The sequence below is a fragment of the Parus major genome, chromosome 10, assembly GCF_001522545.3.
Source record: "Parus major isolate Abel chromosome 10, Parus_major1.1, whole genome shotgun sequence".
In the NCBI taxonomy this organism is placed as follows: Eukaryota; Metazoa; Chordata; class Aves; order Passeriformes; family Paridae; genus Parus; species Parus major.
In genome coordinates, this window is record NC_031779.1 from 3,307,252 (window position 1) to 3,320,012 (window position 12,761).

Sequence of the window (12,761 nt, forward strand, 5' to 3'; positions counted from 1 at the left end):
CATAAAAATGTTCACCAGATAAAAAAAAAGAATAAATAAGACAAAGCACTTGGAAAAGTCCACCGAAAGCAGGCACAAGCATCATTTGTAGCCATTTGGACTAGATTTATTAATGGAGAGGCCTCAGCTAAAAAGTTTGCTCTCAAGGGATAAGCAAACTCTATGCATGTGGATATCAGGTTACATATATTGGGCTCCGTGGTGTGTCCTTCCAGAGTCAGCAGCAGCAGCAGGTTTAGTCTTTGTCCCGTACTCGGCGGCAGATCTCCTCTGTGAATTCTGAACACTTAGCATTGCCTCCCAAGTCTTTTGTCAAGACCTGAAAGAAAGAAAGAAATAATAATAATATTATGTCAGTCATGTACAGTAAATAAGGTGAGCAGGAATACAGTAAGTTTGAGTTCTGCATCCCATAGATACTTCATCAATAATGACTGTGCAGGGAGAGAAAACCTGAGTATACATGAAGTACTTACAATGTTATCAGATTTGAAGGTGACTTTAACATTTGAAGGTGATTTTCTGCCTATTCAGTTTTTTTTTTTATCCTAACTACAGAAAGAGTGTGTGGTCACAGCTCTATAAAGTCCTTTAATGGTGTTATTAATGGTTAAGTATTTACATCTTCAGTAAGAGTATTTACATTTTCAGTAAGTATTTACAGACTTCAGTAAGAAGTTTGTCCTTTGGAAGTAAAATTCATATATGAAGGCTCAGTACAAGGACAACTGATTGAGACTAATGCAGAAAGATTGGGTCTTTTTTTAAGGAAACCCATGCAGAACAAGCACACATAACTCTTAATGCTGCATGTTAACAATTCTCAAAGTTTACTTAGTTTATTTAAGAGATAGGAAATGCAGAGTTAAAAATCTCTTTCATCAAGTACAACTCCTGTCTGGCATCATGAAGACAGTAGAATAAAAATAAAAAAAGTGGGCAACATTGCTTTCCCAGCCTAGCTAGATTAAAGCACTCTAAAAGAAAATTAAAATTATTAGTTTTTCCCCCAACATACACATATATTAATTAACTGGTTGAGAGGAAGGGAGGAATAACAAGCAAGAGGAGCAATCATGGTTACTATTTTAGGATCTTGCAATTTAAATTGCATTATGGGGTTTTTCAATTAAAAATATTCTCTCCATTGTGAGCATATAATTGTAACATTATAAGTAACTAGTAAACAAGTAGCCATGTGACAAAACTTGCACTATTATCTTCCATGGAATTACTGACCTGCAGATGGAGGATTTCATTTCCAGAGCAGTAAATGGGAACTTTACAGGAGCACCTCTTTATTCAGTTGTAAGTTTAGATTTTTTACTGGCTCCTACACACAGCAAGATAGCTGCAAACTTACAAAACTATTGACAGCTTTTGGTTTCAGCATTCTTGTTACTTTCAGTTACAAAGCAGCTTCTCATGGTCCTAAGATAAATGAACCAGCATGACTAGTTGTTAACCCTCTTTAACTTCTATCTGTAAGATCTTCCCAACTATGTTTTCAAGAGATGAACATCAATGTAGAGGAGTGAACCAATAATGGTAAGACCACAAATTTGTCAAGTTTCAGATCATAAGCCCCTTCTCCCCCAATATCCCATTTGAGTCATGAATCTGAAGACACTCACTTCCAAAGAGAAACTTATATAACCCTTAGAGAAAAAAGTTAATACTGGATAAAAACTGTTCTTTTGTAGTTAAAGAATGACTGAAATCAGTAGGAATGAAAAAAGAAAATAATTGAGCTGAAAAAACAGAAGTATTAGTCAGGACTGAAATGCTGTAAAAAAGTGGATGATGAAGGCTGTGAAAGGCAAATGATTGTCCTTCACTTCCAGATCCAGATTTTAATATATATGCTTTGTACATTTCATAAACTTCCTAAGTGAAATGCTAAGAGTTACTTAAAACTCTGATTCCCTTCCTGAAAAACAGCCATCCAGTTCACTGTTCTGGAGTTCATAAAGCTGTGGAAATGTAAGATGAGCATTGCTGAAACAAAAGGAATGCTACAGCCTGTTCCCTTATAACTGTGCTGGGCAGATATAATATCATCAAAGATAATATAATTACTGTCAGAGAAGGACAGTGGCATTGCTCATGCAACAGGCCAGCTCAGCAGGCATCCCCCACTCTGGTGTGAATCTTCCAAGTTAATTCTTCCTTTGCTACAATATGATTTTAATTCACTGTATTTATTTGCACACCCTCATGTTACCTTTCCATCTTTAATTGTATCGAAGCAAGCTGACTCAATCTTTGTGGCATGTTTGTGCATTCCCATGTGGCGCAGCATCATCACAGCACTCAGAAGGAGGGCAGTTGGATTTGCCATGTCTTTTCCTGCAATGTCTGGTGCTGTTCCATGAACCTAGAAATGAGAGTAAACCTATCTGTTATAATGTTACTAGGCTGATTAAAATGTCCTAGGCAGTTGTGCAAGCAACCTGAACCACAGGTCTTCATGTTAAAACAGGACTTTGCTGTGGTACAGTCAGGACATACCAAGGACCAAAACTATTCAGTTCAAAGATGTCAGAAAGGGAAAACTAGGTCACCTAATATCTTTAAATTGTGCCCATCAAGTTCTATTTCATAGGGGGTATTTATCATATGAAAAAGTTGGAAAATAAAGTATCAGTCAAAAAAAAGGATGTGCAAAAAACCTACATGGAATATTTATTTTAACCAGTCTCTCAGGGTAAAGCCTGAGCATCTTCACAGTAAAAAGGAGTTCTGCAAAGAACTTCGTTAGATAAATGTCAGCCACGTTGTATGACATGGAAAAGTTTAGACTCTGCAGTTGAGACAAAGTTATTACTGCTCTGCCTTGTGTAACAAGACTTACTGATTCAAAAATGGCCACGCCGTTGGCACCAATGTTTCCACTGGGTGTTACTCCAAGACCCCCGATGAGTCCAGCACACAAATCACTGAAAAAAAACCCAACAGCCAAATTAAACAATCCACCAGGTTTTCCATACACAGTTGCCACTCTGCAAGGTATTACAACATTTTTGTTTATCAATCAACTGCAACTGTAACTTAATTTATACACCTGCACAGTCTGAGAATAATATGGAGAAAGAACAGATGCTGTTGGCCACCCCACTAGAACATTGGAAAATTCTTAAAACTACAGCAGAAGATGATGTAATAAAGGAAAATAAAAAGGAAATTCCAAATACTAGAATAAAGCTGATAAGACACAGGCACAACAAGAAGTACTAAAAGCACAGAATATGTGTAGAAACCTGAAAAACTAATTTTTATGTACAGTTCCCTGTAACTATACAAAAATCTTACTTCCTCTGAAGGCACCCAGAACTACTTTTCATATGTAAATTCCTTCTAAAAAATGTGGAAGAATTTTGCTCAGGTAGTCAAGTTACTGGTGGTTTTGTAGTGTGCAGCTTAAGGAATATTTTCCAAGTGACACCAGACTAACTTTCTCCCTCTCTTTAATGAACAGTCTGCAGGTCACAAGTCTGACATTAGCAGATCATCAGATATAAGCAATCTGCATTTGGTTTCCACCAAAATTAACATGGGGAAGGACAAACCAGCTGTGCCTATTGTCATCATACTGTACTCTCTGGGCTGAACACACTGATGAACAAAGCTCTTAAAACTGTTATTTTCACATCCATACATAATTATTGCCTACACCCTGGCTCATACTAAGCTAAGTTAGTCCTTAGCTTAGGACTAACAAGGAGAAAAGTTTGGATGACTTAGCAGTACAATATTTTAAGTTAAAATAAACCACTTAAATTGCATAGAGCCTAGGGAAAAAATGAATAGTCTGCATTTGTCACTCTAAGTATTTGATGCTTAAAGAGAAAATAATGTCTTCTGCCTATTCAGTCTAAGGAACCTGCTTGGCATTTTGTTCATACTTGTAGAGCAGCAGGTGAGATGTTACCCAGTGGTGACAGTGCCCTCTTCAAGAACAGACTCAAATTTATTGAAAAGTTTTAGAATGCTAAAATTTTTTACATAATTTCTATGAGAACTTTAAAATGGGTGATAATGAGCTCTGTGAAATGCTATTGATGATGAGACTCCTCTGATTTGATCTTAGTTAACAGTGTAAGAGCTGCCTGTGCATGCCTTCACCAATTCTAAAAGCAAGAAGCATTAGTTAGAATCTGATTTTTCTTAGTGTGCACAGCCTTATCACAGAGAGTGCTGCTCTAAGAGAAGCTTAAGAATCATTTCTTCTTTTTATACATAAGTTACCTTTAAATTTATCATCTGTACAAAACCAGGAGATGGATTCTAAGATGTGAATAGTCGAACATGTAAATAAAAATTCCAGTTCAGGCTCTTTTCTCAATCTCTCCTTAGAGGTGTGAGAAGAAACCATGTTACATAATACACTTAATAGTTCAGATTAAAACACTTAATTTTCCAGGTGTTTAATGGAATTTACATTCTACCTTATAATTTTACAGAATGGAAAATGTATGCTGATGGGTTTTGCCTTCAAGACACAAAGAACCTCTAGTATTGATGTTATACAAATATAAAATTTAACTTGAAGGTAAGGAAAAGTAATACATAAACCAAGAGCTGGCAGAATATAAAAAGGGCACACATTTTGTTCTTCAGTGACTATGCAGACTGATTTAACTGTATGGTGAGCTCCCTGTGTACATCATGGTCCCACAGTCACCCTACACAATCTGTTTTAGTGCTGAGGATGAGAAGTTTTTCTCTAATATCTAACCAGGCATTCATTCTCTATTACAGTGTAAGCCATTATATTCTTCAGACATTTGGAGAAATTTCTCTCTGTCCCATCTGACCAATATTCATAACCTCCATAAGCAGAAACAGATTTTTCAAAATAAAAAATACAATCTCATCATATAGCCTCTCCCATCAGTATATTAATAATTGAAGCAGTTAATGTGTGTTAAGAAGTCTGAGTGCACAAGATATTCACCCATCTGGCTTGCCATGTGACCTCAATGATTGTGTCAGGAAAAGTATCAGTATTTTACATGTTGGGAATTTAAATTAAAATCTCCATACCTGAGGATGTCACCGTACAAGTTTGGCATAACAAGCACATCAAATTGAGATGGATCCTGAACCATCTAGAAGGAAGTATATTTTCATTCAGGTTAAGAATTTAAACTAAAAAAAAAAAATCAATCCACAACTAAAACATAAATACTCACATTCAGACATACAGTATCCAGATACATTTCATTAAATTTAATATCTTTACAGTTTTCTGCTGCCTCCCTGCATTTTCTCAAGAAAAGCCCATCAGACATTCTCCTGCAATTAGATAAGCAAGAGAATAATGCATTTATTGTAAGGAAGCAGTACTGGAGATAAAGAAAACTGCATGCAACAGGGGTTTAATTAGAATTCAGAAACTTAATTTGTGACTATTTATCCCTCCTAAAATATTTCTGTATCAGTGGTTTACGTAGCATACATTAATTCTTAGAATGAGTTGTATTCATTTATGAAAGGCTCAGTGAATTTGTGAAGGTGATGTCACATAATATCACACATGTTATGACTCAGTTCAGTATAAAGTGGTGTGGAAGCAAAAGACACCAGCCACATTAATCCTCAGTTTTTAAAATCATTTTCTTTGTTTAAAAGTTTCTAAAATAAGAGCTTTGGAAGGAAGGATTACTACAAACTTGCTAAGAAGAACATTGGTACACAATTACCTCAGCCCTGTATTTTACTTAGGAGGCATTTACTTGACTTTTTTGCCATTTTACTGTCTCCCAGTGCCATCAACAGAAATTTCACATTTGAATAAAACTTAAAGCAGTTCTTTATAAATAAATGTTTGGGGATTTTTTTTATGTTTTGCTTTTCTCAAAAGAAGTGTCAACATACATAATATTTGCCTTGTGCACAGCAGTCACGTGGCTTCTCTGATTGTTTCTGGCATATTCAAAAGCAAACTCTGCAATGCGCTTGCTGGCTTCCTCTGTGATCAGCTTGATGCTTTGCACAACCCCATCAACAATCTGAAAGACAGGAAGTGTATCAGCAGTGCAAGTTCATTCTTCCCATTTGGAACCAAGCAGCAGAATTCTGAGTGAGGCAGAATGCATTTCACGATAGAGGAACATTTTTATGAGTGCCAAACGTAAAAATTCTCACTGAACCCCAGTGAGACAGGCTGAGTTAGCAGTGCTGAAGCAGCAGGACAGCAGAAGGCAGCAGGTGAGCACCCACCACGTGCTCGATGCCGCTGTACTCGCCCTCAGTGTTCTCACGGATGGTGACGATGTTCACGTCTGTGTAGGGGGTTTTGTAGCCCTCGATGGACACGCACGGACGCACGTTGGCGTAAAGGTCAAAGGTTTTACGCAGCAGCAAATTCATCGACGGGTGCCCTGCAGCAATCGGGGTCTTCAGAGGCCCTAGAGGAAAAAAAAAGATACACAAGGATTGAAGAAAACACACGAACGAGCTGTAATTTTTGAAAGAAAGAACTAAAGTAATTTTTGAAAAATGTAGCAGCTAAAGGAACAAGAAAATAAACCCCTTTGTGGATCTGAGAGCTGAAACTCTAGGTCAAGTGGGACTCCTGTTTGGGACTCACTTCCCAAATTCCTGTTTAACCTTTATGGTAGAATGCCATGGGAATTCTCTGTTCTGTCAACTTCTGCACAGGCCCATTAATCAGCTGAGTAAAGGCCAAATTGCAAGCCTTATATGGAACAGATTTTACAAAATGTATTCATTAAAACATATAAAGATACTGCTCATTACTAATGTAGTTATTGCATACTGTTGTTTATCTTAGAAATGCCTTCTGCAGAGAGTCCAAATGTACTCACCTTCAACTACAACAACTATCAAACCTATGGCTTGGAAATGAAGGACTGGTCCAAGATTCAGACAATTACCTGACAGGCTGTCCCCCATAATTACTCATTTTATTGTGCTACAAAGGAAAAGCTTTGGCTTTACATCAAACTCATGATAAACAAAACAGTATTTAATATCTGTGTATTAACCCCTAGAATACCTTTTAATCCCATTTTGTTTTTATCCATGGATTCTTTGGCTTCTGGGGGTATCATCCACTTCCCTCCTGGTCCTTGGATAGCTGTAACATTCCTTTCTTCCCACTGAATAGGTGCCTAAATATACACATTCTATGTTAACTTTAATGTCACAACTTTCCTTCAAGCTTTAACTTTCACAAAAAGGTGTGTAAGGAATTTTGTCCAGGCCTTTCCAAAAAGTATTTTTTCTGGTGAGTGAGGGTAAGCATGAGATATTTGAACTAAAGTAATTTCTGAAAAATATAATTAAGTGGAAATAAAATAGTGTGAGCAGTAAATCCTCATAAACTGAATACCAGAATGCCGCCCTAGATGTCATATACACAAGTGCTATTTCTTTAAAGGTTTTAGAGCTGTTGAGTTCCTTGTATACAAGAGACAACATTTTAAAGCTGAATTCATTGAGAACTCGTCATCCCCACTGACTGGAATATTGTGTTTATACATTGATGTGTATCTGTTATCTCACTGAAAATCTGCACATGCTCCACAATGCTTTCTGAATTTGCATTCACCACAGAACTGTAAGCAGAGACAGGCTGCCACCCATTCATTTCATCAGGAAAGATCACAAAGGAAAAGATACAACATAATTAAAGAAATGTCACATTTTCAAATCCACATTGGATAGTTGTAATAAAAAGAGAATATGCCTGGGTGCTGTTCCTAATGTGGAACAATTTAACAGGCATCGTGCCTGAAGAGCTGTATTTCCTTTCAAGGAAACTTGACAAGTTCTGGTGAAATTTCTCAGATAGGTAAGAGAACAGTTCTTGGATACAGTCAGTTTTCATATCACTGAAGTTAACATGTTTGGCAGCACAGCAGTTGGATTGCTAAAATAAGCCAATCCTTTCACACACACTTTTGACCTGCACTTGAAGTCATAATAAATGAAAGAACATCCTCTGTCAGTTGCTCAAGATTACTACATCAACAAGGCGATTTCACATGACTCATTGAGTTCGTATTTCCAAAAACTAAACACAGCATTTGCTCTCAAGTCTAAACTCTTCTGTCAGCTAACAGTTTCAAGCCATCCTTACTATCACATTCCTGTCTTTTATTAGCTGAAGCTTCAAACTCTTTCTGCTGGAAAGAAGTTTTAATAGCTTAAATATGACTTAATCTCTTAAAAGAGATTTTAAGCTTTTTTAATATGCCTAATTAATATTTGTTGTTGTAGTTAAATTTGCAATGCTTATAGCAAGACAGACATGACTTACTTTGGCAGCATCAAAGATCTTCATGACAGCAGCAGAAATCTCCGGTCCTATGCCATCTCCTGGGATTAAAGTTACTGTTTGTACCTAGGTAAAGAAATATCAGTAGTACAACAAATGAATGTTTGGTTTCTACATAGAAAACATCTTCATGTGTTGTAGGAACCAAGTAACTAGAAAACAAAAGAAATTTTCCTTTACCAAATATTCACTATGAAGAACAGCAGTCCTAGACAGAAGTGAGAAGGACTGGCTTGCTTTCCAAAGGAGTGTGCAAATGTTTCAAGAGAATTGTTAAAAAATTCAGTTACTACCTATTCCTAGTTCAAAACAGAGGGTGAATATGAAAGGCAGATTCCTGCTCAGTACTCCTTCAAATTAATGAATGTAGCATGCTTTCCTGTGGAAATCTGGAGAGCAAGTTATATTACCTAGTTATGGCTCTGTTCCACATATATCTACAATATTATCAACATGCTGCATAATACTGACACATGCTAGAAATTATTACATGTATGAAAAGCTACATACACCTTAAAAAAGGGTCATGCCAAGCTAAACTTCCCAAGTGACCTTCCAAAAATTTCAGACCCATTTTTAACAATACAAACTTATTCTCCTCTCATAATGTCCTCAGTCTTGTTTCTTTCATTATCATCAACAAATAAAAAATGCACAGCCCAGGCTCAACAAATAACAGAGGAAGAATGTATTCTGCTTTGAAGAAAAAAATAAATTATGATCACTGGTCTAAGGGTATGTGCTCTGGCTCATTTTGTTTTATTTAAAGAGATCCAACAGCTTTTAGAGGCTCATTTATTTATTTATTACCTACAAAAAAGGCAGCTCACATACATTATCTGAACAACCCCTAATAGAATCAACTCACAAGGTAGAACTTCAATACATATTGACTTGATTGATTTTAAAACTTTTGAGCAAAATAAATTCACTGTCCACAACAAAAAAACAGAGCTTCATATAAAAGAACACTGCTGCTGAGCAAGCTGTCACTGATGAAATGCCTTGAGAGTAGGGCTGTGCTGTCTGACAGCACTGCAGAGCTCCACCTGAGCCTGAAACTATTGTGTTTTCAATAGTACAAGGAGTGCCTCACCTTCTGATTTTTATACTGTAAATTACTCTTCAGTTTCTTTTCTAACTGTTGTACCTGCTATCATTAGCATGAAAAGCCACAGTTCCTCTAAGTCCTGCTTAGGAGTGCTGAGCCCTGCTCCTGCCTTCACTTCAAAGCCCATGGGCATTTCAAACACATACACATGAAGAAGGAAAAACATCTACAGGGAAATACACAATGTCTAAGATAGTTTAAAGAGGACCTTGAAAAGACAGAATTTGAGATGCAAGGAATTCTAAAAGCAGCAGTAAAGTAAATCTAGTACTTAGAGGGAAGACTGCAAAAGAAAGAAAATGAGAAGCTTCTCAACAATCTTTCTACTTTGCCCAATATTTATTTGTCCATTCCTAGATGAATTCCAGAAAAGTGGCTTATGTTCATATTTTGTGAAAACTTTACATGCCACTTCTGTTTTTTATTAGAGCCTTTTGTATTCTCACACTGATATACAATTACAATTGACAGTGATTAACTGATATATATCCAGGATGGCATTAAAAGCATGCATGTTCACTTGTTTGACCCTAATTTTTTGGGAACATAAAAATAACAACAGTGATCTTATAAATTTCCAAACTCACTTATTGAGAAACTTCTTAAAAGAAAAAAATGGGACTATTATACTCACAGCATTACCAAAACTTCTGGTCACCTTTTTTTGGGTTTTGAAAGCACCTAGCAATCGAGAAACCTGCAAAAATCCAAAACAAAAAGATGCTCTTTTACTGCACAAATGGGATTTTACAAGCTTAATTGTAGCAATATTGCAGCAAATCTGCTTTTTAAAGTCATACAGCTTTAAATCTTCTATCTCAAACTAGTATAAAAATCCAAATGAAACCAGAGTACCCAATGCTTTGCCAAGTTGCAGTCTAACACTCAGAGCAGCAACACCTCCTGGGTATTCTTAGCACAACGTGAGCCCAGGACAGCTGCGCTTTGCCCCACGCTCCCGTCCTGCTGGGGGGCTGCTGCACCCCACCTGGAGTCCTCACACATCTTATTGGAAGCAAGGCTGCAGGAACTCTAATTAAATACATGATATGCTAAGGATGAAGACATGTGGAAAGCAAAGTGAAAGATCAAACTCTTCATTGGTAGTAGTCGGGTTGACAGTATCTTTACACATTTTAAATGATGTTTCCAAAACTACTTTACATTAGTGTCACTTCTTCCATTCAAACTGTATTTTTCTACCTTTTATACCTATAGGTGTTGTACTGTTGCCTTCTGCATGCCTGGTGTTTTTTTAAAAGTGGAACTGAAATGCACATTAAAGACAAAATTCACCATAGCAAGAAGTGTACACATCACAGTCAAAGAACTACATTTTCTGAGTATTCTGAACTGGCATTAAACTTCAAAACAGGGATAGTATCTAAGCTTGGGCTCTTGCCCAGCTAAGAACCATGGACAAAATCCCTAATCTGCAGAAAAATCACAACCTACCAATTTTACAGAATCACCAGGTTGGAAGAGACGTTCAAGATCATCGAGTCCAACCGATGCCTAATACCTCAACTAAACCATGGCACCAAGTGCCATATCCAGTCTTTTTTTAAACACATCCAGGGATGGGGACTCCACCACCTCCCCAGGCAGACCATTTCCAGCATTTTATTACTCTTTCTGTGAAGAACTTTTTCCTAATATCCAACCTATATTTCCCTTGGCCCAACTTGAGACTCCGTCCTCTCGTTCTGTTGGTTGCTGTCTGGTGAAAGAGACCGGCCCCCACCTGACTACAAGCTCTTTTCAGGAGGTTGTAGAGAGTGAGAAGGTCACCTCTGAGTCTCCTTTTTTCCAGGCTAAACAACCCCAACTCTCTCAGTTGTTCTTCACAGGGCTTGTGTTCCCAGCCCCTCACCAGCCTCATTGCCTCCTCTGGACACGCTCCAGTGTCTCAATGTCCTTCCTAAACTGAGGGGCCAGAACTGGACACAGCACTCCAGGTGTGGCCTCACCAGTGCCTCCTCTCTAGCAGGTGTCTCTATTGATGCCTCTAGGACTTAAGAGCCAGAAGACTTCTAATTGCAGAGACTTACACTACTTCAATTCTGCCATACTCACATATGCAGGCTGTCTGCAGCTATCAGGCTAGAAATTACTTTGGCAATTCATATTCCTCTCCTGTCCATTTGTATTTATTTCTTTACTGACATAATGGTGTATGGAAAAAAGAATAAACTATGTCGACACCAACAGAAACAACTAGAAACAATATAATTCTCATGCATATTGTAATGAACCCTGGGGGAGAAGTAATCTAAGCTAGATCTATTTTTACTTGTAGCCCCACATGAGATGTACAAGGTCACTGCAACAGGCAAGCAGTGTTTACCAAAGCAGGCCATATGGTTGAGAATGAAGGCAGAGCAATTAAATGAAAATGTGAAGCTGACTGCACAGTGTCAGTGTTCTCATAGTACAGTTCCTACATATAGAATAAGGATTCATATTCCAGAGGAGCTCTGGAAAGGGCATAGTCTGTGTTGTCAGAAATCATGGGCCTAGTACATTACACTGAAGATCAACACTAACACCAACGAAGAATCCACCCAAGGAAAACTGATCCATTCTGACCTTAAAGTCACGTGTCGTGATTAGCTCTTGACACTTCTTCCTTGTTTTAGCAGATAGGTTAAATGGGGCGGCCTCAATGACTTTGCCTCTAGCAGGCTGTTATTTAAAGGTACAAAAGAAATTTCATTTACTCAAGGCAAAAAAAAGCATCTCCGTGACACCCCCGGGTTAAGGCCTCCGTTTCATAATGGTTCAGAGCTGTAAATCCCAGAGGACAGGTGTGGGGGGCCAGGAAGCCGTCAGCCAGAGCCCGGTAGCAGTTCTCCCCAGCCGGCTCTGCAGTGCCCGGTACCGCGGGCTCTTTACGGGAATGGCGTTCCCAGGCTGTGCTGTGCTGCCACCCGCGCACCAGGAGCTGCTCGCAGCCGCAGTGGTCCCGCCGCTGCTGTGACCTCTACGGCGCGACCTCTCCGCAGGCCGCTCCGAGGGATGGCGCGGCGCACCCCCGGCCCGGCCCGGCCCGCTCGAGTAACGGCCCCCATGGCCCCTTCCCGCCGCCGTCCCGGGGAGGAGGAAGGAGAGAACCCGCGAGCGCCGCGGGGACGCCATTCGGCCCAAGCCCCGCGGCCCTTCGCCCTCGGAGCGCTGCCAGGGCCCGGCGGCACCGCGACCTTGCGGCCGGGCGGCCGCGCCTCAGGCGCCACCAAGCTCCGGGGGAAGTCCCGGGCACCGCGGGGCAGGGTCCGGCCCATCCCCCTGCCTACCGTGGGCATCCACGCGGTCGCGGCCATGACGCGCCCGGGCACCGCGGCT

General features: G+C 39.2%; 1 protein-coding gene across 1 annotated transcript; it reads right to left on the reverse strand.

The window, feature by feature from the left end:
* Positions 1-79: 79 nt before the first annotated feature.
* Positions 80-12,755, reverse strand: IDH3A (isocitrate dehydrogenase (NAD(+)) 3 catalytic subunit alpha). The gene is made up of 11 exons (XM_015638590.3): positions 12,713-12,755; positions 10,054-10,116; positions 8,291-8,374; positions 7,025-7,139; positions 6,226-6,413; positions 5,881-6,014; positions 5,196-5,298; positions 5,047-5,111; positions 2,855-2,939; positions 2,225-2,377; positions 80-319 (listed from the first exon to the last, which is right to left on the reverse strand). Exons 1-11 carry the CDS (start codon positions 12,737-12,739, stop codon positions 236-238), a joined length of 1,101 nt encoding a protein of 366 aa, XP_015494076.1. The 5' UTR covers positions 12,740-12,755; the 3' UTR covers positions 80-235.
* Between the last annotated feature and the right edge of the window lie 6 nt (positions 12,756-12,761).

Excerpts from the sequence above, each read along its gene's own strand:
- IDH3A (XM_015638590.3), bottom strand. The coding sequence starts at position 12,739 with ATGGCCGCGACCGCGTGGATGCCCACG. Across the intron at positions 6,015-6,225 it reads ACAGCGGCATCGAGCACGTG|ATTGTTGATGGGGTTGTGCA; the intron begins GTGGGTGCTCAC and ends CCTGTCTTTCAG. Across the intron at positions 2,378-2,854 it reads GCGTGGCCATTTTTGAATCA|GTTCATGGAACAGCACCAGA; the intron begins GTAAGTCTTGTT and ends TCTCATTTCTAG.